The sequence below is a fragment of the Odontesthes bonariensis genome, chromosome 15, assembly GCF_027942865.1.
Source record: "Odontesthes bonariensis isolate fOdoBon6 chromosome 15, fOdoBon6.hap1, whole genome shotgun sequence".
Taxonomy (NCBI): Eukaryota; Metazoa; Chordata; class Actinopteri; order Atheriniformes; family Atherinopsidae; genus Odontesthes; species Odontesthes bonariensis.
The window spans coordinates 33,824,926-33,848,803 of NC_134520.1; the positions used below are offsets into that span (position 1 = coordinate 33,824,926).

General features: G+C 44.1%; 1 protein-coding gene across 2 annotated transcripts in view; it reads right to left on the reverse strand.

The window, feature by feature from the left end:
- Window positions 1-23,619, reverse strand: part of LOC142400811 (carboxyl-terminal PDZ ligand of neuronal nitric oxide synthase protein-like) — a 236,963-nt gene extending 213,344 nt beyond the window's left edge. The window contains exons 1-2 of one of the 2 annotated variants that reach the window (XM_075486033.1): window positions 23,164-23,619; window positions 22,812-22,883 (exon numbers count right to left, since the gene is read on the reverse strand). In XM_075486033.1, coding sequence (XP_075342148.1) covers window positions 22,812-22,883; window positions 23,164-23,268 — 177 coding nt within the window. In that variant the 5' untranslated portion in view covers window positions 23,269-23,619. The remainder of the gene's footprint in view (window positions 1-22,811; window positions 22,884-23,163) is intronic. The other variant, XM_075486034.1, reaches the window with a different exon arrangement.
- Window positions 23,620-23,878: the final 259 nt, after the last annotated feature.

Here is a 23,878-nt window from a genome sequence, read left to right on the forward strand (position 1 = left end):
GGCGTGAATGAGCTGTGCTGCAGCGGCGCGCGTTGATGATGTCATCCTAGCAGACACCCTTGTAAAAAAGCCCCCAATAACCACACGGTAGCTCTGAGCTAACACTCAGTGGGGTCACATGGCACTGAAAGGATCAGATTATTGGCTAAATTACAATCAGAATGAGCTGAGCGAGGGTAATTCTCCTTGGATAAATGGCGGTGAATGAATGGGATCAGAGGCACAAAGCGTGTCATACCCCGGTATGATAGGTGGCGCTGTACCCATTCCAGCTGTTGCTAATAGAGCCACTTCCTGTTGACCTCTTCACCACCAACAACAACAACAAACTCAGGCATTGGAGAAAGATGGAGAACGCAGAGCCAGATGAAGCTACGTCCCTCTACATTTGCTCTGTGATGAGCTGCTTGTTGCACAAACTCGATGCCCAACGGAGCATTCTCCATCGCGTTGTTTGTTTCTTTCTGACGGCGACAACAACAGGAATATCGTCTCCTTTGACTTCCGGGTCACGACCCCGGGAAAACATCTGGAGCATGCGCAGAACGCAAAGTCTGATTCACCACGAGCTTCAGCGTCTACAAGCAGGTTTAGAGTGACTTTCAACCCAGTTATCTCGGGGTCTGAATCCGATCCAATTTATAGTCAGATTAAGGTGTCTACATGAACTTAATAACTCAGTCTGATTGTAATTTAGCCAATAATCCGATCCTTTCAGTGCCATGTGACCCCACTGACTGCAATAGTACGCGTTCATCCATTCATTGGTCTTAAAGTATTGGTGAAATAAAGACAGATAATGCCTTATTTAGAGGCTGTGTTGTCTGCCTCGTTAAGGCAAGGCAAGGCAAGGCATCTTTATTTATATAGCGCATTTCATACCACAGGCAACTCAATGTGCTTTACATAAAGACAAGGCATTTAAAAGAACAGCATAAAGCAGCATAAAAACAAGCAATTTAAAGAGAAAAAAAATAGAATAAAAATTAAAGCAATCAAAGAAGAGGGGAAAAAAGAAATATATAAACTCAACCATAAGCACACCGAAAGAGAAATGTTTCTAACCTGGATTTAAAAGTGCTTACAGTTGTGGCTGATTTCAGTTCTGTTGGTAGTTTGTTCCAGTTGTGTGCAGCATAACAGCTAAAAGCTGCTTCATCGGGTCCAGTTTGAACTCTGGGCTCCACTATCGGACCTGAGTCAGCAGATCTCAGAGCTCTGCTGGGTTTATACTCTGCTGGCATGTCATTCATGTGTTCTGTGATTTGTAGACGAGTAGCAGAACTTTATAATCTATTCTGTATCTGACTGGGAGCCAATGTAAAGACTTGAGAACTGGGGTGATGTGATGTGATCTCTTTGTTCTGGTTAAAACTCGAGCTGCAGCATTCTGAATGAGCTGCAGCTGTTTGAGACTCTTTTGGGGGAGTCCAGTCAGAAGACCGTTACAGTAGTCAAGTCTGCTGGAGATGAAAGCATGAATCAGCTTCTCCTGATCTGTTTGGGACATGAAACCCTTCATTCTGGATATGTTCTTAAGTTGATAAAAGGCTGATTTGGTGACTGATTTGATATGATTGTTGAAGGTCAGGTCTGAGTCTATCAGCACGCCGAGGTTCCGGACTTGGTGTTTAGTTTCTAGAGACAGTGACTCAAGATGTTTACTGACAGCAAACCTCTTCTCTTTGTTGCCAAACACAATGACCTCAGTTTTTTCTTGATTTAACTGAAGGAAATTTTGGTTCATCCACTTTTTGACTTGCTCTTAGCAGTCGCACAATGACTCTATAGGACTGCAGTCATCTAGAGACAGTGCCAAATATATCTGTGTGTCATCTGCATAGCTGTGGTAGTTGACTTTAGAGTTCTTCAGAATTTGACCCAGAGGCAGCATGTATAGGGTGAACAGAAGGGGTCCAAGAACTGACCCCTGAGGAACTCCACATGTCATAGCCACTCGATCAGATTGATTACTTCCAATAGTCACAAAATAACTCCGCTCCTCCAAGTAGGACCTGAACCATTCTAGGACTGTCCCGCTAAGTCCTGCCCAGGTTTCCAACCTGTTCAGCAGTATACTGTGATCCACAGTGTCAAATGCAGCACTGAGATCCAACAATACCAGAACTGACACCTTGCCTGAGTCAGTGTTCAATCTTATGTCATTTAACACTTTAATAAGAGCCGTTTCTGTACTGTGGTGAGGTCGGAAGCCTGACTGAAATTTGTCAAGGAGTCCACTGGAGTTCAAGAAGTTACTGAGTTGATTAAAAACCACGTTCTCAACAATCTTGCCTATAAAAGGAAGATTTGAGATGGGTCTGTAGTTGGTTAAAATGGAAGCATCCAATGTTGTCTTTTTTAGGAGCGGCTTGATGGCAGCTAATTTTAAGGGTTTAGGAAACGTGCCTGATTGAAGTGAGCAGTTTATTATTTGCTGCAAATCTGTTTGGACAGAGCTTACAATAGTTTAAAGAAGTCAGATGGCATTGTGTCAAGACATGATGTCGATGGTTTAAGATGCTGGACTGTTTCTTCTATGGTTTTTTGGTCAACTGTATTGACTTCTGACATCATAGTTGATTGATTCCTAGGTGGTTTTAAGGTTTGTGTCATTTTATTATTTTGCTGATTTATGGTGATATTTAGCCTTATAGATTTGATTTTTTCATTGAAAAAACAAGCAAATTCATTGCTAGAAATAAGGTCCAGGTTTGAAAAAACAGAACTTCTCCTTTAACTAAGTAGAGTCGGGGTCTCAAGCTGGCCCTGAAATGAAACCGATACAGTCTGATAAGACAGAGAAATCCTGATCATCACTCATTGGAGGAATCAGAAAACACCTGGAAAAATGATTTCCAAAAATCTGTTCGATAAGCTAACGTAAGACATTTCTAAAGTTAAATAAAACCGAATAACATGACGCCAACGTCTGCTTCTGTTGCTGCAAGTATTAAGTCAAATGTTTAAATGTGCTGATTAATGTTTTAATCAACCAAATGGCAGAGCTTGTTAAAAGGAAACAATTCCTGACCTGAGCTCCTGTAAGAATGGCTGAAGGCAAAGCATCACAGAGGCTGGATTTCTGTGCCAAACCCTCCGTTTTTTCACTCCACCAACATTAAACCAAAAGTCTATCAACACAAAACAGCAGCTTTCTGGAGCTGAAAGGCAGAACCCATTAATATGAGACGATAAATGCTGGCATCCAGTCAAAGAAGACAGCATTTACATCTGAAGGTGCCAAGCAGACCATTAAGATTAAAAAATATCCAGCTAAATGCACGGCTAATGTAGCATCCCAGCAATAAGACAGATCAGCTGAGAAAGAGCTCCACCAAAGGAAGGGCCGGGGCTGAAGTTCATCCAGTGGAAGTGGGGGCTTCTGGGTTCGTATTCAGGGGGTCCGTCACCAAAAAGATAAGAGATATCTTACACCAGATAAGTCCGTTCTTCCCTGGGATTACTGCTTCTTTGCATGCAATTATTAACTGAATTACCAAGTAAGGCTTCATCACTCAGTGAGTCAGTTACTCTCAAACTCACACCCAACTACTCCAAACAGGCACATTCTTAATTGGGGTCAAACCTCATTCGTGCTAAGAGGTAATCTGAGGGTCAACGTCCATTTTGTTAGGATAAACGCTTTAAAGACGCACTTTGAGAGCCGAACTCTCACCAGCAGCTTACTCGGAGAGTCCTTTTCCTGAGCCGCTGGGTTACAGCTGCAGAGAAAGGCCCTGAACAAAGCAGATAAACGTGGCAACCGAAGCGGTAAATGTTCCGATTTAATCCGTAAAGTTGAGCCATGGCCGGCGTCATACAGCATACAGTAGGCCTGCTGCTCTGTGTTCTACAGACGCCTCTGATCGTCCATCCATTCATTCATTTAGTGAGTCTATTTCTCTGTGATCACGTGTTAAATCGGGGACTTCAAATGTCCAGGCAAAGCAAACTACAAACTGTTACTTTAAAGGGATAGTTCGCCTCTTTGGACATGAAGCTGTATGACATCCCATATTAGCAACATCATTTATGAACATCTTCTTACCCCCTGCTGCGTCCTGTGAGCAGAGATCCAGCCTCGTTTTGGCGTTGATGAAGGGAGAGAAAATAGGGCCAAGCGAATGTGAGTTCTGACTTTTTCCTGGATGAACGATTTTGTGATGCAAATGTATTACTCTTTTGAACGCATATTGTTTTGAGAAGCAAAACGCTTTATTTTTTAAACCCCAGCCAACTAGCCGGACTACCTTCATCAACACCAAAACGAGGCTGGAACTCTGCTCACAGGACGCAGCAGGGGGTAAGAAGATGTTCAGAAATGATGCTGCTGATATGGGATGTTACACAGCTTCATGTCAGAAGAGGCGAACTGTCCTTTTGAAGTGTTTTATATACAGTAAAACTATTACAGAACAATGACTGCCCTGGCTGGCAGCCAGCATCAATAGAAGGGCTTGTTTATGGTTTCAACACTTTTTCAGAACCTCCGGAGGTCTGAGGAGAGGAGAGTCATCAGAATGTGGAGCAGAGGGAAACCAAAGCAACAGACGATGGGATGGCTGTGGCTCAGGTGGCAGGACGGTCAGTAATTATCCTTCTGATCCTCACATCGCCACCTCGTCTGTTCCTCACTTGTACGCCGCCGTCTGCTAGTTGAATGCAATGTGTTGAGCTAGATGAGACAATGATTTATCGTTTCTCGACTCTGTGAGTCAGTACTTGTGTTTTTCACCTTTTCTACCTATAGCGCCAAGATGATGGATGACGGTGACAGTGATGGATGGTCCCCGGGCTCCGTGCCTCCGCCCCCTTCCCCCTGCAGTCAATTAAGCAGGATGCTCTACTCTGAGCTGTAAACGAGACAATCAGTAAGATATACATCACCCCCCCCCCCCCCAGTTCCAGCTCTGATGGAGTGTGCGGCAGGAAAGATGACAAGCACGTCAGCCGGGTGAAAACAGATGGGAAGAGCGAGACCACAGAGATACGGGACGGGGCTGATGAGACCCGAGTTTATGTCAAACTCTGCAGCCACCGTCACAATGCAGGCATGGCTGCAAAGGCAGATTATAGCCATGAGTCAGAATGAATATCAGACATCAGCAGCAGTAACACACATGTTGCCCATGTTCCAAATCTTGCAGCTGCCCAGTCACAAAACATGCTAAAATTCAGCAGGAACCGAAGGAACGACAGCATGCTCATAAAGAATCTTATAGGACATGTCCAAATTAATTCAAGCTTATTTTAACCCCACCAGCTGCAGGAACATCTGGCTGCAAATGACTACTGTTTGTAGGTTCTAATGGCTGTTTGCTCCACGTATTGGATGCACGGAAACCTTTTTAGGTTGTTATCATTCCAAGTGTTGCGCAGAATTAGCTCTTGTTTTAGCCAAATGTCAGAAATAGGCTGTGTTCAAAACCGCATACTTCTCCTACTACTCCTACTAACTTTTTGAGTTAGTATGCGAGTTTGAGTAAGCGAGAAGTTCCCGGATGCATACTAGATTCTCTGAAATGTTGGGTATGCATCATGAGGTTACTACTCATACTCAAACTACCCAAGATGCAACGTAACGCGACGTCACCGATCGTCATTTCCTGTCAAAACGGCCGTTTTAAGCTAGCTACAACGAGGGTAGGTTCACTTCCTGTTTTCAAAACAAAAGCACCAATTGTATGGTAATGTCTTTCCCTTTGATAAAAGGCAACGGGTATTTTATTTTGTGAAAATAACCGGAAGTGCGTTGCTCACTGCGGCTAGCTTTAGTAGCGCCGAATTCGTGGGAATAAAATTGTAAATAGCCGGTATTTTGTCAGGTTTTCAACACGTTGGGGATCTAAACGACTACTTTCTCTCCTGAAAATGTTTCAAATGTTGCTAAAGTTTACAGAGTTTAGAGCTTAAGGGAAATCAGCTTCAGGCCGGCTGATTTCTGCTCGGGCAGGAGCGAAATGCATTGTTGGTAAACACTGCATACTGTCTGATCGATCAGTATGAGGTATGCAGTATGTAGTATGCGGTTTCGAACACAGCCATAGAGACGTTACATTTAAGGCTTCAGATGGGAGATTTGGCCGATCCTGAGAGTTTCTGAGCATTCTGAATGCTGAAATCGTTGTTTGCATTATTACAGCATATTTCCATCCGTCCTTATTAATCAGCTCAGTTGTAGAACATCCTCAGAAGCAAGTAAACATGTTTTTCTGGGTTCACCGTGGTCGTTTTCAAGCTGTGTAATCGTCTCAACGTCGGTGTGGAAGTTTTCTGTTTTTCCTTGTTGATTAGAGATGGTTCGCATGGGGAGTTAATAGGTTAGAGAGATACTGGAGATACATAATTAGGAGAAAAGACAGAAAAAAAGAACAGTTTCTGCAGGTTTCAGCAGAGCAGCTGTGAGAAAAGCAGGACCGACAGCAGCAACCTGCAGCAGTAATGAAGGCGTCTGAGGAGGGGGGAAAGGTTTCATTAAAATCATATTGGAGGGCAGCATCACTTCATCTTTACAGCCCACACGCATACAAACACACACAGTTTCACACATACACTCACACACACTCACACACACACACTCCTGAGATCCAACAGTATGTGTAACCTCCCCATCATCGCCTTTACTCTCCTTCATCTGATCTGAAAGGCGGGGAATGATGTGAAGTGATGCCAGGCAGATGTGCTCTGATAGCTCTGCTTTTACACTCATTTTGCTTAAAAGGTATGAAATTTCTGGGAGGAGGCGGGTAAAGTCAGAGGAGGACACTTTCACTTTCACAACAAGACAACAGCATTGTGTCACATTTTATGTCCCTGGGAGATGACAGCTTCAAGCATCGCTGTTAACGCTGCTGTCAAACAGCTTCTTTCCAAAAAAAGATGCATCAGGCTCAAAACCTTTGAGGTGATGCAGGCGGGGGACAAAAGAGAAGGAGCGTTGGAGATTTCATTGATTACAACGCGTTCAAGCAGCGATGCGAAGGGAGAGAAAATAGGGCCAAGAGATTGTGAGGTCTGACTTTTTCCTGGAGAACGATTTTGTGATGCAAATGTATTACTCTTTTGAACGCATATTGTTTTGAGAAGTAAAAAGCTTTATTTTTTAAACCCCAGCCAACTAGCCGGACTACCTTCATCAACACCAAAACGAGGCTGGAACTCTGCTCACAGGACACAGCAGGGGGTAAGAAGATGTTCATAAATTATGTTGCTGATATGGGATGTCATACAGCTTCATGTCAAAAGAGGCGAACTGTCCCTTTAAGGAGAGCTGCCTGGCAGCATTACATGAACAGGGGAAAACGGGAGAAAACAGGACAAAAAACAGTTGAAGGAGGCCGCAGAGGAGACAGAAGACGGGAAGGTTCGGTGGGGAGATAACGCAGAAGGTCTGAAGCTGATAGATGAGGTCGGCTCCAAGGTCGGCTCCAAGGTCGGCTCCGAGGTCAGCCTGGAGCAGTGGATGACGACACAACGGTATCTCTGAATGCCGAGCCGCTGTGTGTTCCCTCCTACGGTCTTATCTGTGAGCTATGCGACAGCATTGTGTGCAATCTGTGATTCCTTAATTCATTATTCATCCCTTTAATGTGAAGGAGCGCCTCCTCACCCCCACTCACCGAGCTCTGCTCAGCCCTCAGCACTTCACTGAGTACCAACGCTGCCATGTGGTGATTTTAGGAGCCAAAGAGCTGCACCTTCTCATGTTAAACTGACTATTATCCATCCTTTATTACTCCTGGACACATTTAAAGTGTTTTTCAGGTTTCTTATTGAGGGAATTTTCCATCAAAGTTGAGATTTAAATGAAAAGAGAGCGAAAAGAACCAATCCAATTCTAGCCATTGCAGCTGTCCACGTGCATATGTATGAATATGCTTCTGCTGCTTTGCTTTGGGGTGACGGCCACTCGATGGTCGTGCTTCAGCTCGCCTCACTTCCTGGTCAGACACCAGCGTCCCACTGTGAGACATCTGGCCCTGCAGCTGGCACACAGCTGTGAGCTGCAGAGGGGAGGCAGCAGCAGCGAGTTGTTTACACAAACACCATGTTGTTCCTGCGCTTAAACAGACGTGTTTCCCTGTGGCAGATTACAAAAAATAGGAATAAAAGATAACTTTCCCCCTAAAGGACAGAAGGAAAGCTCAAATCTGCGCACGTTCGGCGTCTTTAAGAGCGTGAAATATTCCCCGTTAATTCCAGCTGAACGAACGGCTGAAGAGATGCTCGGTTAAATGGTGTATCTCACCCAGAGATGGGGACTCGAGTCACTGTGACTTGGACTCGAGTCGCTGTTTTGATGACTTGTGACTTGACTTGACAAAAAAATAAAAGACTTGAGACTCGACTCGGACTTGGAAGTTAAAGACTCGGGACTTGACTTGAGGCTGAGAATGGCGTCATGATTGGATCCCTACCCTGTCAATCAGCCATGCCCTCTCTACATACCTTAATGTTTATTGGAGAGAATAAACTCATATCAGACATGCATCAACATGTCAGCGGGACCGAGAGTCGTTGTCTTCGGCTTTCATAATCACCATTTTGACAGTGCAAGACATGCGGCATCAACATCTCAGACAGCCAGGCGACAACTTCCAACTTTGTTCGTCATTTGAAGATCCATTCTGACCAGTAAGTGCTCGTCATATTAGCTAATATTATCCTGTTAGGCTAGTCGGTAGTTAGCTAACGTTAGCTTGATATGATACGGGGTGGACAGGTTGGACACATTGGCCAATGATGTTTACTGACAGTTACTTATATCTTTGTGTTTTCACTTTATTAAGATCAGATTCTGCAGGTAAAATTGCAATAATAAGGTGACTTGACTTTGACTTGCCCAAGAAAAAACTTACTTGGGACTTGAAAGCTAAGACTTGAGACTTGCACATGTGTGACTTGGTCCCATCTCTAATCTCACCATAATAGCCCGATTCATTTTACTGTAGAGCTCCAGAAATCAGTTTCTCCAGGTGAACCTCCCCGTGTGTCACGTTTAAGCTCGTGCACACGTTTTCGTGCACTTTCCATGACTTCCATTGTCTCTAAAATGTCGGAGTGGGTTGGGAGGGGAAGAGTCTTGTCCTTTTTTGTTGAAATGACCCAGAACTATCCGACTGGAAGAGATGATAAGAGCAGGCTGGATTCTCTAAATGCCAAAGTTTCAGAGGGAACACTGGACTATCCTTTCGGAATAATTCCATCCCATAACTCCTCCAGGCTGCCGCTCTCACAGTTATTTTCTCAGACTGTGCAGCTAAACATGAGGAGAAGGAGGCGGGTGAGAGCAGCACAGGTTCAACACCTGTGACAATAATCTTTTATTTTCACTTATCGCTCTTTATTTTAATAAAGTTCTACATTAAACTATTCAAACATCCTTAAAGCGGAAACTGAATTTGACCCGAGGAAAAGTTCAGGTGAGTTCACTCATTGGTGCACAGCTTCTCACATGGCATTGGTACATTTGAAATGGACAGTTTGGGTGTGAATTAGACAAGTAATCAGTGCACCTGGCTTATAAAGCAGATGGAGAGGAAGAGGCTGTAAGATCTGAGCTGGGAAAGCCATGCTAAGTGGGGTTCATAAGGAGGTGGCAGAGGGAGGGGCAAGGTGAGAGGGGGATGGGGATGGGGAGGAATGAAGAAGAAAGAGGAGAAACAGTGGACTCAAAGCCAGAAGAATCCAACAGGGAGGAGTAGGGGGAGGGGAAGGTAAGAAAGAAAAGATAAAGGGGCGACAGGAGAGGAATACTAAAGCACTACAAGCCCAGAGTTTAAAAAAAATGATGACGATGAGATTCAAAAGCAGGAAAAGTAAATCTGTGTAACATCTGGATCAGAAATGTGTTGAGGGAGGCCAATGGAAGCTTCTCTGGTGCAGAATAAACAACACGTGTGACTTCCAACCACAGGGAAAAGGAAAAATCACTGACAAGGTGCAGCTAAAGTTTAAAACCTTAATCAAAAAGATAAGAATCTAATCAGCTCAAAAATGGAAATCTGCGAGTTAGGCGAGGTCACTTTCTCTTCCCCCGACTCCGTTCCAGCTGGCCGACTCTCCAGTGATCATTTCCCTTCCCCACAGTCAGCAGTCGGGAGTTTCTGGGACCACAAACATGTCCCCAGAGTTGCTTTCGATGGCCTGAACAGCCCTGAATCCCTGAGAGCTGCATCGTGTTATATCTGAGCAAACTCCAGAGCGCACGGACAAAAAGAGGCGACCTGACAGGACTGTGTTCTGTCTGATCGTAATTCTCTTCCTGCGAGGGAGAGATGAGCCCAGCCTACACATCCGTCATTTAAAGGTCTCTGAGAAGTTCTTACATTTCAAAATGGGCCTGAAAGTTGAGTTGATGTCTCCGTTTAACATTTAAAGCTGCAGTCGGAGCCTAAAAGCCTAATAAAAAAAAAAAAAGCATTTCTTATTTTTTATTTATTTTGTCATTTATTATTATTATTATTATTATTATTATTATTTTTAGTTAGTAGCAGTATTTTTATTAGAATTTGTATAATTATTGTTGTTGTAAATATTAATAATTTTTTAAGCAACTTGATTAATTTGAACTAATTTTCCTTATCTTATTCTTATATCTTATTTCTACACTGTTTATATGGGAAGGGTGTAATTTCGTTTTACTGTATGGGGTTGTAATTTTGCTTTATCTTTACTTTATCTTATTTTGTCTTATTGTATTATATTTATTTTGCTCTATTGTATTTCCTGACTTAATCTTTTTTTCTGTAAACGAGTGCACTGAAGAATTTCCCGCAAGGGATTAATAAAGTAATTCTGATTCTGATTTCCCCCATTGGGGGATGAATAAAGTATTTTTCTATTCTAATCTCAGCTGTAAATGCAGCGTATGGTGACTGACGGACACCAGATGGACCCTTCTGGCTCCCATCTCTCCCAAAGTTTCTTTTTCTCCTCAGAACCTTCTCATGTTTACGCTGCAGGCCAATCACAGCAAAGCTTTTAACTCTCCCGGATCACCGGTCTCCTGCCACCCGCCGCAGGGCGCAGCCCGGGCCCACTCTCCAATTTACTGCTGACATTTACAGGAGGGAGGGGGGGATGGAGAGTCAGGTGGAGAGTCAGGTGGGATGCAGGGGGCGAGAAAAAGCCTGGGAGGGAATCCTGCAGCATCTGTGTTACATCAGGCCGTCAGAGAGAAGGCGAGCCGGTGATGCAACGTGTTGTGAGCTGCAGCGTTAATCTATGCGGGATCAGTCAGCCAAAAGGGAAAAGGTGTAAGGATCAGAGGAGGTAAAGATGTAATAAGACTGTAGTTAACACTTCTGACAGCTCGGCTCCAGGTTGTTTGCCTGCTGTGACACTTAAAGGCTTAAAGGCTGAGCTGGGCTGGGTGCACATTACTAAACCAGCAGAAAATGCACTGAACAAGAGGGGCGGGACCATATGCTTTGGTCACGATTCTTGATAGTTGCGATTCTACAAGTATTAGAAAAAGTAGTAGAAAAACTCCTGATTTTATCTATTGTTCTTATTTCTTTCTTTTTTGTTTAAAATTTAAATCATGCTTTTTATTTCTACTGTTTTAATGTATCTGTAAAGCACTTTGAATCGCCCTGTAGTTGAATTGTGTTGCACAAATAAACTTGCCTTGCCTATTGTGATTCTAGATAGGTAGATAGATAGATAGATAGATAGATAGATAGATAGATAGATAGATAGATAGATAGATAGATAGATAGATAGATAGATAGATAGATAGATAGATAGATAGATAGATAGATAGATAGATAGATTTTTTCCAGTGTACAGCATTTTTTAAAGTTACAAAATTAATTTAAATGTCCACACAGCACAAATGTGGGCTAGTCTTAACATAACTTAATGTAATGAATTAAGTTTTTCTGGACACGGACATGAGGTAATATATTCGATTCAGGGGAAAAAATAAATTTTTAAAATCATCCCATAAAAAAAATTTTTTTTAAAAAACACGATATGTCCATGAATTGATTTTTTTCGCCCACCCCTGCTGAACAAGAGCAGATACGTGATCCTCCCTGAAACTTCCCTGAATCTGAGCAAATGACTCAGATTGATGCGTTCACACCGTAGAACACACATCCCTCATCAACAGGGAGGAAACATCTCAGTGGGTCATTTACAGTCTACAAGATTAAAATCTTAATCAAAATTAGGCCCCGTGAGACATATTTTGGCGTGTGGGAGGTGTTAATTATGTCAGAAATAGGCTGTGTTCGAAACCGCATACTTCTCCTACTACTCCTACTAACTTTTTGAGTTAGTATGCGAGAAGTTCCCGGATGCATACTGGATTCTCCGAAATGTTGGGTATGCATCATGAGGTTACTACTCATACTCAAACTACCCAAGATGCAACGTAACGTGACGTCGCCGATCGTCATTTCCTGTCAAAACGGCAGTTTCAAGCTAGCTACAACGAGGGTAGGTTCACTTCCTGTTTTCAAAACAAAAGCACCAATTGTATGGTAATGGCTTTCCCTATGATAAAAGGCAACGGGTATTTTATTTTGTGAAAATAACAGGAAGTGTGTTGCTCACTGCGGCTAGCTTTAGTAGCGCCGCATTCGTGGGAACAAAATTGTAAACAGCCGGTATTTTGTCAAGTTTTCAACACGTTGGGGATCTACACGACTACTTTCTCACCTGAAAATGTTTCAAATGTTGCTAAAGTTTACAGAGTTTAGAGCTTAAGGGAAATCAGCTTCAGGCCGGCTGATTTCGGCTCGGGCAGGAGCGAAATGCATTGTGGGTAAATGCTCTGCATACTGTCTGATCGATGAGTATCAGGCAACTGACAACGAACCAGAGAAGAGGAAGGTCCGGGTTGGGCCGAGCTTCACCTCTATTGGAATTCAAATGTGGAACACCTGCTGCAACTTTACAAGCAAAAGATTGAACGGATTCTGCTAAAAAGCAGCTGGAAGCAGCGGCATCCATCAGTCTGACAGGCTGGGGGGGGGGGGGGGGGATGTTTCCGATAAGTCCGACTTTTCAGGAGGAAAAGCACATCCTCCACCAAGGTCAGAGGAGTTCCTCCATTCTGCCCAAAGTCTCCACCAGATTTCAGGATATATCAGGATATTCAGCCCTGCAGTTTCCGTCTGATCCAAAAAAAAAAAAAAAGGTTTATTTTGACTGCTTTCCACATCCGGCCTGACTCAGCAGAACGCAGGTTCATTTATATCTGCAGGTCGGTGCTTTGGAGAGCCTCCACGAGAATGCTTCATTCTGTAAAGTGCCGACTCCGTCTGTTTGCTGCGCCTGTTTACCTTTGCAATGGCTGTGATTCACTCGCTGCCCCCCCGACTTCTGATGAGAAAATACATCTTAAACTCCTGTTTGAATGAGCACGACACGGCAGCGCTGAATAAATCCCCATTCAGGTCCCCACTGACTCACTAAACACTTTTAATTAGGCCTTGCAGACTTCTTCAGATTCAGATGCATATTCACTGTTAAAGAATAAGAAATAAAATGAGTTATTAAGGTTTGTCAGGCCCTGGAAAGTCCAGTTCGTCACACTGTGTGAATGTTATGCTCAGCAGAGGTAAAGGAAACACACTTCCTGGAGACTCTGTAGATGAATAAATAGATAGATAGATAAATACTTTATTGATCCCGAAGGAAATTAGTGGACTCGGCAGCACTTGCATCAATATTATTATTTAACGCCGATAAATATTTTATCGCGCATTAACGCAGGTTTTATTATTTATTTTATTATTGTACAAGTCTGTTGCTCACAGGCTTTTATTTTGTAAAAGTCTGTTGCTCACAGGCTTTTATTTTGTAAAAGTCTGTTGCTCACAGGCTTTTATTTTGTAAAAGTCTGCTGCTGTCTGCTGTGGAACAGGAAAAGAAAGTAATCGGCGGATCCACCAAACATGGAGAAGGGTACGGAACTTTTCCTCGGCCATTTTCATTTTAAAGTTCTTCCAGACGGTGGAGTCGACAGAACCAAAGTCATCTGTAAACACTGCCAAGTTGAATTGTCTTCTCAGCGTAGTAGTTCCAGTCTAAAATATCACTTAAAGGCAAAACACACAACTGATAGCAGCAAGTCATTCAAGGAAACAGACAGTGGAGCGAGGCTTCTACATAAAAACTACAGAAAGATGCTGATGTTAAAAGTGTGTTTGCACAACAAATGTTATGGCACTTTCATTCATATGGCAGCACATTTAAAATAAAGCTAAATGCTAAAAGCTATACACTACTTTTGGATTCATTTTTGGATTCTGCGTACAAATGAGATTAATCGTGATCAATCAGGGAAATCATGTGATTAATTAGATTAAACATTTCAATCGTTGCCCAGCCCTAATAAAGAGCAAAAAGTAGTAAAAGTAAGGTGACACTGAGTCCAAATAAAGTGGAAAGCAGCACCACCACAGAGCCAGCACGTCCCGTCCGTCTGCGCGGTCCATTTGTGAAATTACACACCGATGAGGGCTCCACAAAGACTCATCCCGCTCAGCTGAGCCACAGATTCAAAAGCAAAGGGAGGGTTAACGGCCCGTGAGTTATTAGCACCCTCTTTGACCTTTCAACTGTGACCTTCCGTTGAAAAGGGGCCCCGACTCCCGAGCTCAGGGAAGAAAGGAGAAACGGCTTAAGGAACACAAAGAGGTGATTTAAGATACCTTTCAAAGAAATTCAAACAGCAGCGAAGAGGGGGAAGTAAGAAGACTAACACACCAGGCTCACGGGTCACGTTAGCCTGGTGTGTTAGTCAGGATGGAAATAAGCAGCATGTTGTCACATTTGATTTGAGACGCCTGCCTTCACCTTTGACGTTTACATTAGATCATTATTCTTCTTCCCCGTCTTTAGTCTGACCACATTACCGATACTGCGATATAAATCGATATTTTGTTTCCCGAGAAAGTAGTCGTTTAGATCCCCAACGTGTTGAAAACCTGACAAAATACCGGCTGTTTACGATGTTGTTCCCACGAATTCGGCGCTACTAAAGCTAGCCGCAGTGAGCAACGCACTTCCTGTTATTTTCACAAAATAAAATACCCGTTGCCTTTTATCATAGGGAAAGCCATTACAATACAATTGGTGCTTTTGTTTTGAAAACAGGAAGTGAACCTACCCTCGTTGTAGCTAGCTTGAAACTACCGTTTTGACAGGAAATGACGATCGGCGACGTCAAGTTACGTTGCATCTTGGGTAGTTTGAGTATGAGTAGTAACCTCATGATGCATACCCAACATTTCAGAGAATCTAGTATGCATCCGGGAACTTAAAAAAAGTTAAAGTTAGTATGAATAGTGGGAGAAGTAGGAGAAGTATGCGGCTTCGAACACAGCCCAGGGAAAAGGAGAGAGCAGCAGGTTTTCTTTGTTCTTTTTGTTTGTTTTATTGTTTTGAAATAAATCCTCAGAAAACGCAAGAATTCATCTTGGACATTCATCTTCTTTTGCCTGCATTAAACCACATCTCCCATGGTGCATCAGTGGCCTTTTGATTGTGTTTGGTTTAAGTTTAATTTGTTGTTTTTTTTAACGGACAAATGGCCACTACAGAGACCTTTGGATGACCTAAAAAATAATCTAAATAATCAACCCATCAATCTGTTTGCTTGAATTTTTCACGTGGGCGGGGTGTCAGCTTCACTCACTGAGCAGCTCAACCCGGATGTGTGTGCATGTGTGCACGGTGTGCACGTGTGACAGAATAAACAAAGCCAGCACAGGAGGCTCTGGAGTTTGTTTCCCCTGACCTGACATGCCAGCGTTACTCCTCAGAGGTGCACTCGGCCTCATCTGTTGCTCACGTGTGGTAAACACAGGAGCTGCTGCTCCGCCGTTGCCGTGGCGAGGGAGGCCTGCATCCTGGCATCCCCAGGGAGCAGCAGCCCCTGTTTGCCAAGCTCTTAATAAACTAAGGCTGGCCCCGTTCCTATTCGTTTTTCCAGCGACTCGCTTCACAGTAAGTGCCGGTTTCTTCTGCAAAGCCTCTTCTACAACAAAGCCCAAACGCAGGCATCACTCAGAGTTTTTAAACTGGTGTCCCTGCTGCGCACACGATGATGGAGAGGCCGCCGGGCATCCCGGGGCCGCGTGCTCACGGAGCGCATTAATCTCTGAATAAAAAATGAAAAAAGAACCGTGTAAGAAAGCAGGCTTCTGTAGGCGAGTGATGAAAGAGCCACATTTTGGAGCTCTCTATCGACAAGTCGGTTCATTAATCCGGGCGGATAAAGCGGACCCACGCAGAGCTACAGTAATGGAGAAGTCAGATCTACAAGGCGCATACAAGAGTCAGTAAAACCGCTCACACACACAGAAAAGAGCAATAAGGACAATAAACAAAAACAGGACACAGAGACCACACAAACCCACTTTTCATAAAGTCACATATGTTGAAATTTGGGGATCTGGTCAAATTCAGAACGGCACAAGTAATGTACAAAGCAGGAAATAATCTGTTGCCAAAAAAAATACAAGGAATGTTTGGTGATAGGGAGGAGGGATATAACCTAAGGGGAGACCTACATTTTAAAAAACCAAAGCTCCGAACAAATATGAAAAGCGTGTGCGTATCGAGCTGGGACTTTGTGGAACAGTCTGGAGACAGAAATAAAACAAAGTGCGAATATAATTCTGTTTAAAAAAAAGGTACAAAAAAATAGTACATGGAAGAGGAAGTATGTTAACGGAGGCCGATGAGGGATAAATACATGAATAGAATAGGGTTAACTGTTATATTGTAATTTAATTAATATATGGCATATATTTATTTATGGGGATAGTTATATATATATATATATATATATTCATATTTACATTTATATTTACAAGGATATGTGTGTAGTATACATTTATTTTTGTGATTATTTATTTATTTAGATATTTAGGAAGTGTATATATGGCATATATTTATATAGGTGTATTGTAGTTAGGATATTTATAAACTGAAGAGTAGTTAAAAAGGGAAACTAAAAAAGTATTGTACTTCTTCCCATTCCTTTTTCGAACAATGTGCTGTGTTTTGTTATGTATTAGCACTTTATGTGATTGAATTATTATAATTTTTTTTTTAATTTCTTTTTTTCTTTCTTTTGTATGTACAAATAGTTACATACATGTTCTTTTTTACACATGTTCGAAAATAAAAATCTATCAATCGATCAGTGCAGTATCGGCTGCATCGCGTTGGAGGACCGGCCCGTCAACACGATCATCAGATTCTACATCAGATAACCGTCTGTGTGCGACACATTCACACGTTTCAGCTCTTTATTCTGCTACTTATGTGCCAAAGAGGCCCGGAGAAAACATCCTTTCTGTGTTTTAACTCCAGATAATAACCCTTATTCCTCTTTAAGGCTTCGGCTAAGAAATCTAACCAGGCAGCTGCCAACTGGGTGCTTTCATTTTTTAGCCGCCTGACCTTTTTTAGCTGCATAAAACTGGGCGTGTCAGCTCAACTTTGCTTTCAGAAATGTTTAGGCGGTTTTTCCCCAGCGGCTAATTTCAGCGTGTGTGACGCAACCTTCGTCACTGCTTAGAAATATATTAAAAATCCTGATTTACTGCAGACATTTTCTGTTCAAAAGGCAGGTTTAGGTGAGGATGTGATGATAAATGACAGACAGCATCATGAGAAGGTCCGTCTGAGACTCTGGCATCTGCATTGAGAGTGTAAACGTGCACTGTGAGTGTGCACGGGGCAGGTGACATCCCATCTGGGTCAAAGGTACCAGCAGGCATGTAATTACCCCACAGAGGCGTCACAGGTGACAGTCCAACGACTGCTTTAAATTTCTTAAATTTCTTTCATTTCTTTCATCAAAATCTTTGCTGGAGCTCAGAGGCTGACGCACGCCGCTGAGGCAGTCCATAAACGGGCTTTTCCAGGTCCTGGTTCAGCCCGGCAGCCAGAGGACGGCACATCTGCTCCGCTGTGCGCCATCAGGCTCCTCCAACGACTTCTCAGACACGTCTAATCTTCCTCATCTCACGCTGTTAAATCTTCGTCCATTCAGCTGAGCCATAAAAGGCAGCTTAATAAGAAATTAATCATTTTAATTCACTATAAAAAGGCCTTTTCTTCTTTTAACTAGTTAAGCCGTTTCTGGTCTTTGCCGGACGATGATAATGGTGCGTTTAATTGATGAAGACCTTGATGCAGAGCAAGATCTTCATCTGAAAGAATGAATTAGAAACAACGGGGGCTGGTTTTCCTTTCCGTCCACATAAAAAGGTTCTTAAAAACTTTTCAATAGACTGTTTAAATCCAGAGATACTCATTGGCGGCTCGCACTCGCACAGTAGCTTATAACAATACGGTAACAATAACAATACATTTTTTCAAATAACACACAGCGAATACTGCACAGTATTAAGTATTTTTATTAAGTTTGCGTTTTTGTAGTATTAAGTATTTTTATTACGTATTAATTAAGGCTTAATGGTGTTTCCTAAAGGGGGAACTGTTAAACCTGGCAACGCAGCCCGCTTAAACCACCGTCACACTTGACCGCAGAGCACGCTAGCTCCTTTAGCCAGCGCGAGATGCAGGCACAATGGATCGGTTTTTAATTAAAAAAGGGCAAAAACCAGCACAGAAACATGCTCATCCTGAATGTCTCACTATGATTACAACAACAAACTACAAATACAACATGAAGAAAGTCAAGCACATGCACACCAGCTTCCTCTCATCCCAGTATTAAGGTAAATGTGGTCTGAAATAAAAATGTATTGGCTGTGTTGCTTCTTTTTTTGTGGGATGTTTTATATGTAGAAATGCATATCTGTAAAAGGGGACTTTAGTATGTTGTGGTAAAAGTGGCTCTTCCCTTGATTTTGCTGCTAATGTGGCTCTTGTTAAATAAATAGTGAGTATCACTGATTTAAATAGCTCAATCTGAACAGAAACAGACAAGTTGGTGAATAAAATGATCTCTAAAAGAGAGGAAATGAGACTAATGGAGTGGATGTCAGCAGGGAAGTTTCCTCAAAGTGAAGCTCAAATTGTTTCCGCGTCTCTTTGAGCAGCTGTTAATCATTCATGTCTCCGTCTGAGGAGAACCAAAGCGCGTCCCATCCTGCTGGGACCTGGCTACTTCCTGCTTTGCCTCGTCATTACTCCATTATCAGCGGCCGGCTCACAGGTGACTCATGCACTGGCCGAACAATGACACCATACATCCAGCGTTGCCAGGCAGCCTGCATAGCTGCACCTGAGGATGCAGAGAAAAGAAACCCAGGCTGGTGGAGACCTCAGAGAAAAGAAACCCAGGCTGGTGGAGACCTCAGAGAAAAGAAACCCAGGCTGGTGGAGACCTCAGAGAGAAGAAACCCAGGCTGGTGGAGATCTCAGAGAAAAGAAACCCAGGCTGGTGGAGACCTCAGAGAGAAGAAACCAAGGCTGGTGGAGATCTCAGAGAAAAGAAACCCAGGCTGGTGGAGACCTCAGAGAGAAGAAACCCAGGCTGGTGGAGACCTCAGAGAGAAGAAACCCAGGCTGGTGGAGACCTCAGAGAGAAGAAACCCAGGCTGGTGGAGATCTCAGGCTACGTGGCCCACGACAACGCTCTGAAGCATAAACGCAGATGTCCGTTTTTTTCCTCCACAATTTATCTGCGTTCTCACGAGCGTCTTGGGGGTGGATATCTGTCTACCCATGGGAACAGGGAAAACGTATAAAACTCGCATTTTGCCGATGTAGTATGCACGCCCCGGACGTAGGTGGCAGTAGCAACAATACCTTTGGTATTGTTATATGAGTTATATATTAATAAATATGAGAAATGCCTGTTTTGTGGCTACTTCCTCCGCGTCAGTTGGAAGAAAATGGCGAAGCGCGGCGGCAACAACAGTACGCCTTCAAACTTTGTTTGGACAGATGATGAGGTCCAGTTGCTCCTGAACACAACACTGAACTACAAAGCCAGGAAGGCAGTGGATAATGTGGATTGGGAGAGTGTCCAAAATAAATATAGTGAGATATGGGAGTCGTTCATGGAGAACTACCCACTTAACGTGTGGAAAAAACGCACTTCTGCATTTTGAACTGTTCCTACGGCGACGAGAGGTTGGATCGTTTTCAAGATCTCCACTCTGGAGGGCGTTTGCGTTTTCTCCGTTTTGAACTCCTAAAAACGCCGTCGCCGTGTGCAAGATAGGCACATCTGTCGAAATGTTCTGCGTTTATCTGTCGTTACCGTTGTCGTGGGCACGTAGCCTCAGAGAGAAGAAACCCAGGCTGGTGGAGATCTCAGAGAAAAGGAACCCAGGCTGGTGGAGATCTCAGAGAGAAGAAACCCAGGCTGGTGGAGATCTCAGAGAAAAGGAACCCAGGCTGGTGGAGATCTCAGAGAGAAGAAACCCAGGCTGGTGGAGACCTCAGAGACAAGAAACCCAGGCTGGTGGAGACCTCAGAGAAAAGGAATCGAGGCTGCGCGTGAGCTTCGTAAACTGGGATCAGCTTCCCATCACCAGCTGAAATCTAAAGGGCCGTAAAGCTCCTGACTGGGAATCCATCATTCTGACCGTGCACGTGGGGGAGCAACGGCAACAAAACAATAAAAGCGAGCAGGGCCAGAGCAGTAAAAGGAGTTTATGTTGGGCTGCCACAGAGAAGTGAAGCATCAGGAGATATATTAACTTCCCTGCAGGCACTTTAGTTTCCCAGGGGAACTGTGGCTTTTATCACACCGCCGCTTAATCCAACGCACGCTAACTCCGTGCTAAGTGATGTTACGGTGCTGGTCATCGTCTCTGAGAGTCGACCCGGGATGTTCGAACTATGATCCCAAACACGAGGAGGAGGGAAACCTTCCCGGCTGAACGTTTCACTGCCTCAGCGTTAAAGCGGGAGCAGATCTGACTGTGATTACAGCCGCGTGCTCCATCAGACTGATCCTCAGCCTCTCACAGACATCATCCTAATCCGTCAGTGGGAGACTTTAACATCATTACAAACTGTTTATCTTTGGAAATGAGCAAAGCTGGGAGATCTTTCTGATCTTTTTCATGTTTCAGTCCACAGAAAAACACCCAAAAAAACACCACTTCCTGTTTTAGATTAGCCCTTCCTCCTTAGTCTGTAAAAGAAAAGCTTTTTTATTCTTATTTTCAGTCAGCAGGGGTCTGATCTCTTATCTTCAGAGCTTTGTAACAGGATGCCGAGACTCTCCTGGAAGCAGTGAATCACCCAAAGTGAGTCTCCACACCAGGAATCCTGCAACACTGAGCCGACCTCATAGAGGTCATACAGCTGGTTTCTGAGCAGGTTTGCCTCTGAAAACAACAACATTAAGCTCAAGTCAGATAAAAATACGGCCAAACGCAATCACTGGACATGTTTTTATTTATTTAAAAGTGTAAAAGACTCCACAGATGTGCAAAGTGGAGCTGCGTTCCAGCAGCCCGACGCTCTATTCTTTGTCCTGTTGTCCTTTTGTCCGTCATTGTTTTGATGCACATTTACATTTCTGCCCGTTCAACAGATAAAGTAGAAGCCTCTGATCTGTGCATTTGCTGTGATTTGTCAGCAAACGCATCCCCAGCACGTTCTACAGCTGCTCTAAAGTGAAACAGAGGTCCACTGGAGCAAAAATGCTTTAATTCATTCACAAAAAGCCTCCCTCTGATCACTTCGTGGGATAGAAATGTCGTGCAAAAGTCAAAAGGGACGAAGCTGAGGGGATCCTGCAGGAAGAAGTGATGAAAGAATAAGTTTTGATGCTCCACAACGAGCTAAAACAATGTCAATTAACTCCTTTAGTTCACCCCTCAAGTAAAAACTAACTGGGTTCTGCTTTCAGAAGGTTCTGACTTGATTAAACGGACCTAAAAGAAGTCAGAGCCGTTCCAGTTTGACCTCCTTTCCGAGTTAGAGGCCTGTGGTTTCCCTCCATTATGTTGCCATGGCAGGACGGTGGGAGGTCTGCTTTACAGGAGCAGGGAAATTCAGAATTTCTTCCTCAGATGCAAACAGGTTTATGTGTGCAATGAGCTTCAAGGAATAACAGCAGGAAGGTAAAGGCAGCAGCCCGCCGGCTGCCGGCAGAACCAACTGAAACAAATAAAAAGAGTTTGTGCAGCTGTGTTTACTCGTCTACGTGATGTGGGTTTTTAAAAGGAATCACAAGTCAAACCCGCTCCAGCGCCACGATCCACCAACACCGCTGCAATCTGTGTGAGCCAAACTGGCAACCCGGCCCATTAGGATTAAGTCAACTTTATGGAACAGAAAAAGCTGTAAATGGTTGCTTTACACAGCAGAGAGAATGGGGGAGAGAGGGGGAGAGAGGGGGAGAAATCACAGTGAACTGTTTCAAAGGAAACTTCAGAGCAATGATGGAGCACCAAACCTCCTGCCAGGCCACATATGAAGGAGCCCTCACATCTTAAACCTGCAGCCAACATGTCCGACCAGCTTCTACAACCCTGTTTGGCTCATTCTGGGGATCCTGCGCGCCTTTCTGTTCGCAAATCAGCATTTTGCGCATTTAGTGCAAAACAAAAGCCTCATCAAAACCCAAACTGGCATTTTAACCAAATACTAACCAGATCCCAAGGTTAAAGTGAAATCAGTCCAAACTGTTTTGCTCATACATAAGTACACAGTCCCATGATTAAAGGCAGCTTCACGCAGCTGGATCATGAACCGTCGCAAAAGTTAACGCTCTCCAGACAGGAGTGCGCTTTAATCACCCCGGGATGCCTCTGATCACCCACAGCCCCCCGGGCATGTCTCACTACATACAGCTGGTGAGGAATGGCAGGTTTTTACGGGTTTGTCGGGTTTCCACTCACCCGAATTCTTCTCATCGCCGCCACAATCTCCACCCGGCTGCCCGGCCGCGCCACATCCAGACTGCCGATGTACTGTGGTGGGAAGGTGAGACGTGACAGGTACAGAGCGTGAATAAAGAAGTCATCTTTAACTTTGCGCAACTTTAATCTCTGGCTAGCTAACCACATACTTCCCTGGCTAGCCAAACCTCTCAAGATTTGAGTTCCACTAAAACAACTTCAGCAGTTTTCCGCTCGATGTTTCTGCGTCAGAACGCACAGATCAAATCACCAAAAATCCTCCCAGACTATGCATCCGCGCCAAATACAGTGTTAGCCATCATTTCCTTTCACTTTAAAGTTGGAAATTCACCTTTGCCTCGAAGTTGATCCCATGCTGGAATGCTTCCTCGTTGTGCAACGGGATCCTCAAATCGTGCCCATCATCAACGAGGTTGTACTTGGTTTTTCCAGGCATTTTCCAGGCGCTTTATTAATCCACACAGCCAGAGGAACCAAAAAACAACTCCAACGGGTCGGTTTGACGGGGGTAAATCCAACAGAAACTCTCCTAAATCCGCTCAGTGGATGTTCTCCATTGCAGCGAGGCGTCCCGGCGCAGCGGCGCGTCACCAGCGGCCAAGTCGCGGTCCCAACTCCCCCGGCGCGCTCCGGCGGACTCACGCTCTCCTCACCCAAAACACGCGCGGGCCCATAAAGACAGCGTCACGCGGGGACAGATGTGTTTTCCCGACTTTTCCTGTGTTGACTGTGGAAGTTGGTCGCGTCCTGCCTCTGGTTCTCAGCTCTCTCCCCCCCAGCGTGTGATTGGAGGAGCCCGGGAGTCCCACCTGTTTTCCATTGGAACAGAGGCGCACCGTGGCCCTCTGGAGGAGTGGTTCGCTCTCTGGTACCTGCCCCCTCACTCCCTCTTTACCCTCCCGTCTCTTCCTCACACACTCGCGCGCAAACACGCGCACGCAAATACCAATGGAAAAAAACCCTGAGCGGCAATCTAAAAGGAGTTATTTGCCTTACTGTGTCCTGCCTATTTTCAAAAGAAAAGGGCCTGAACTGTTTAAAACACT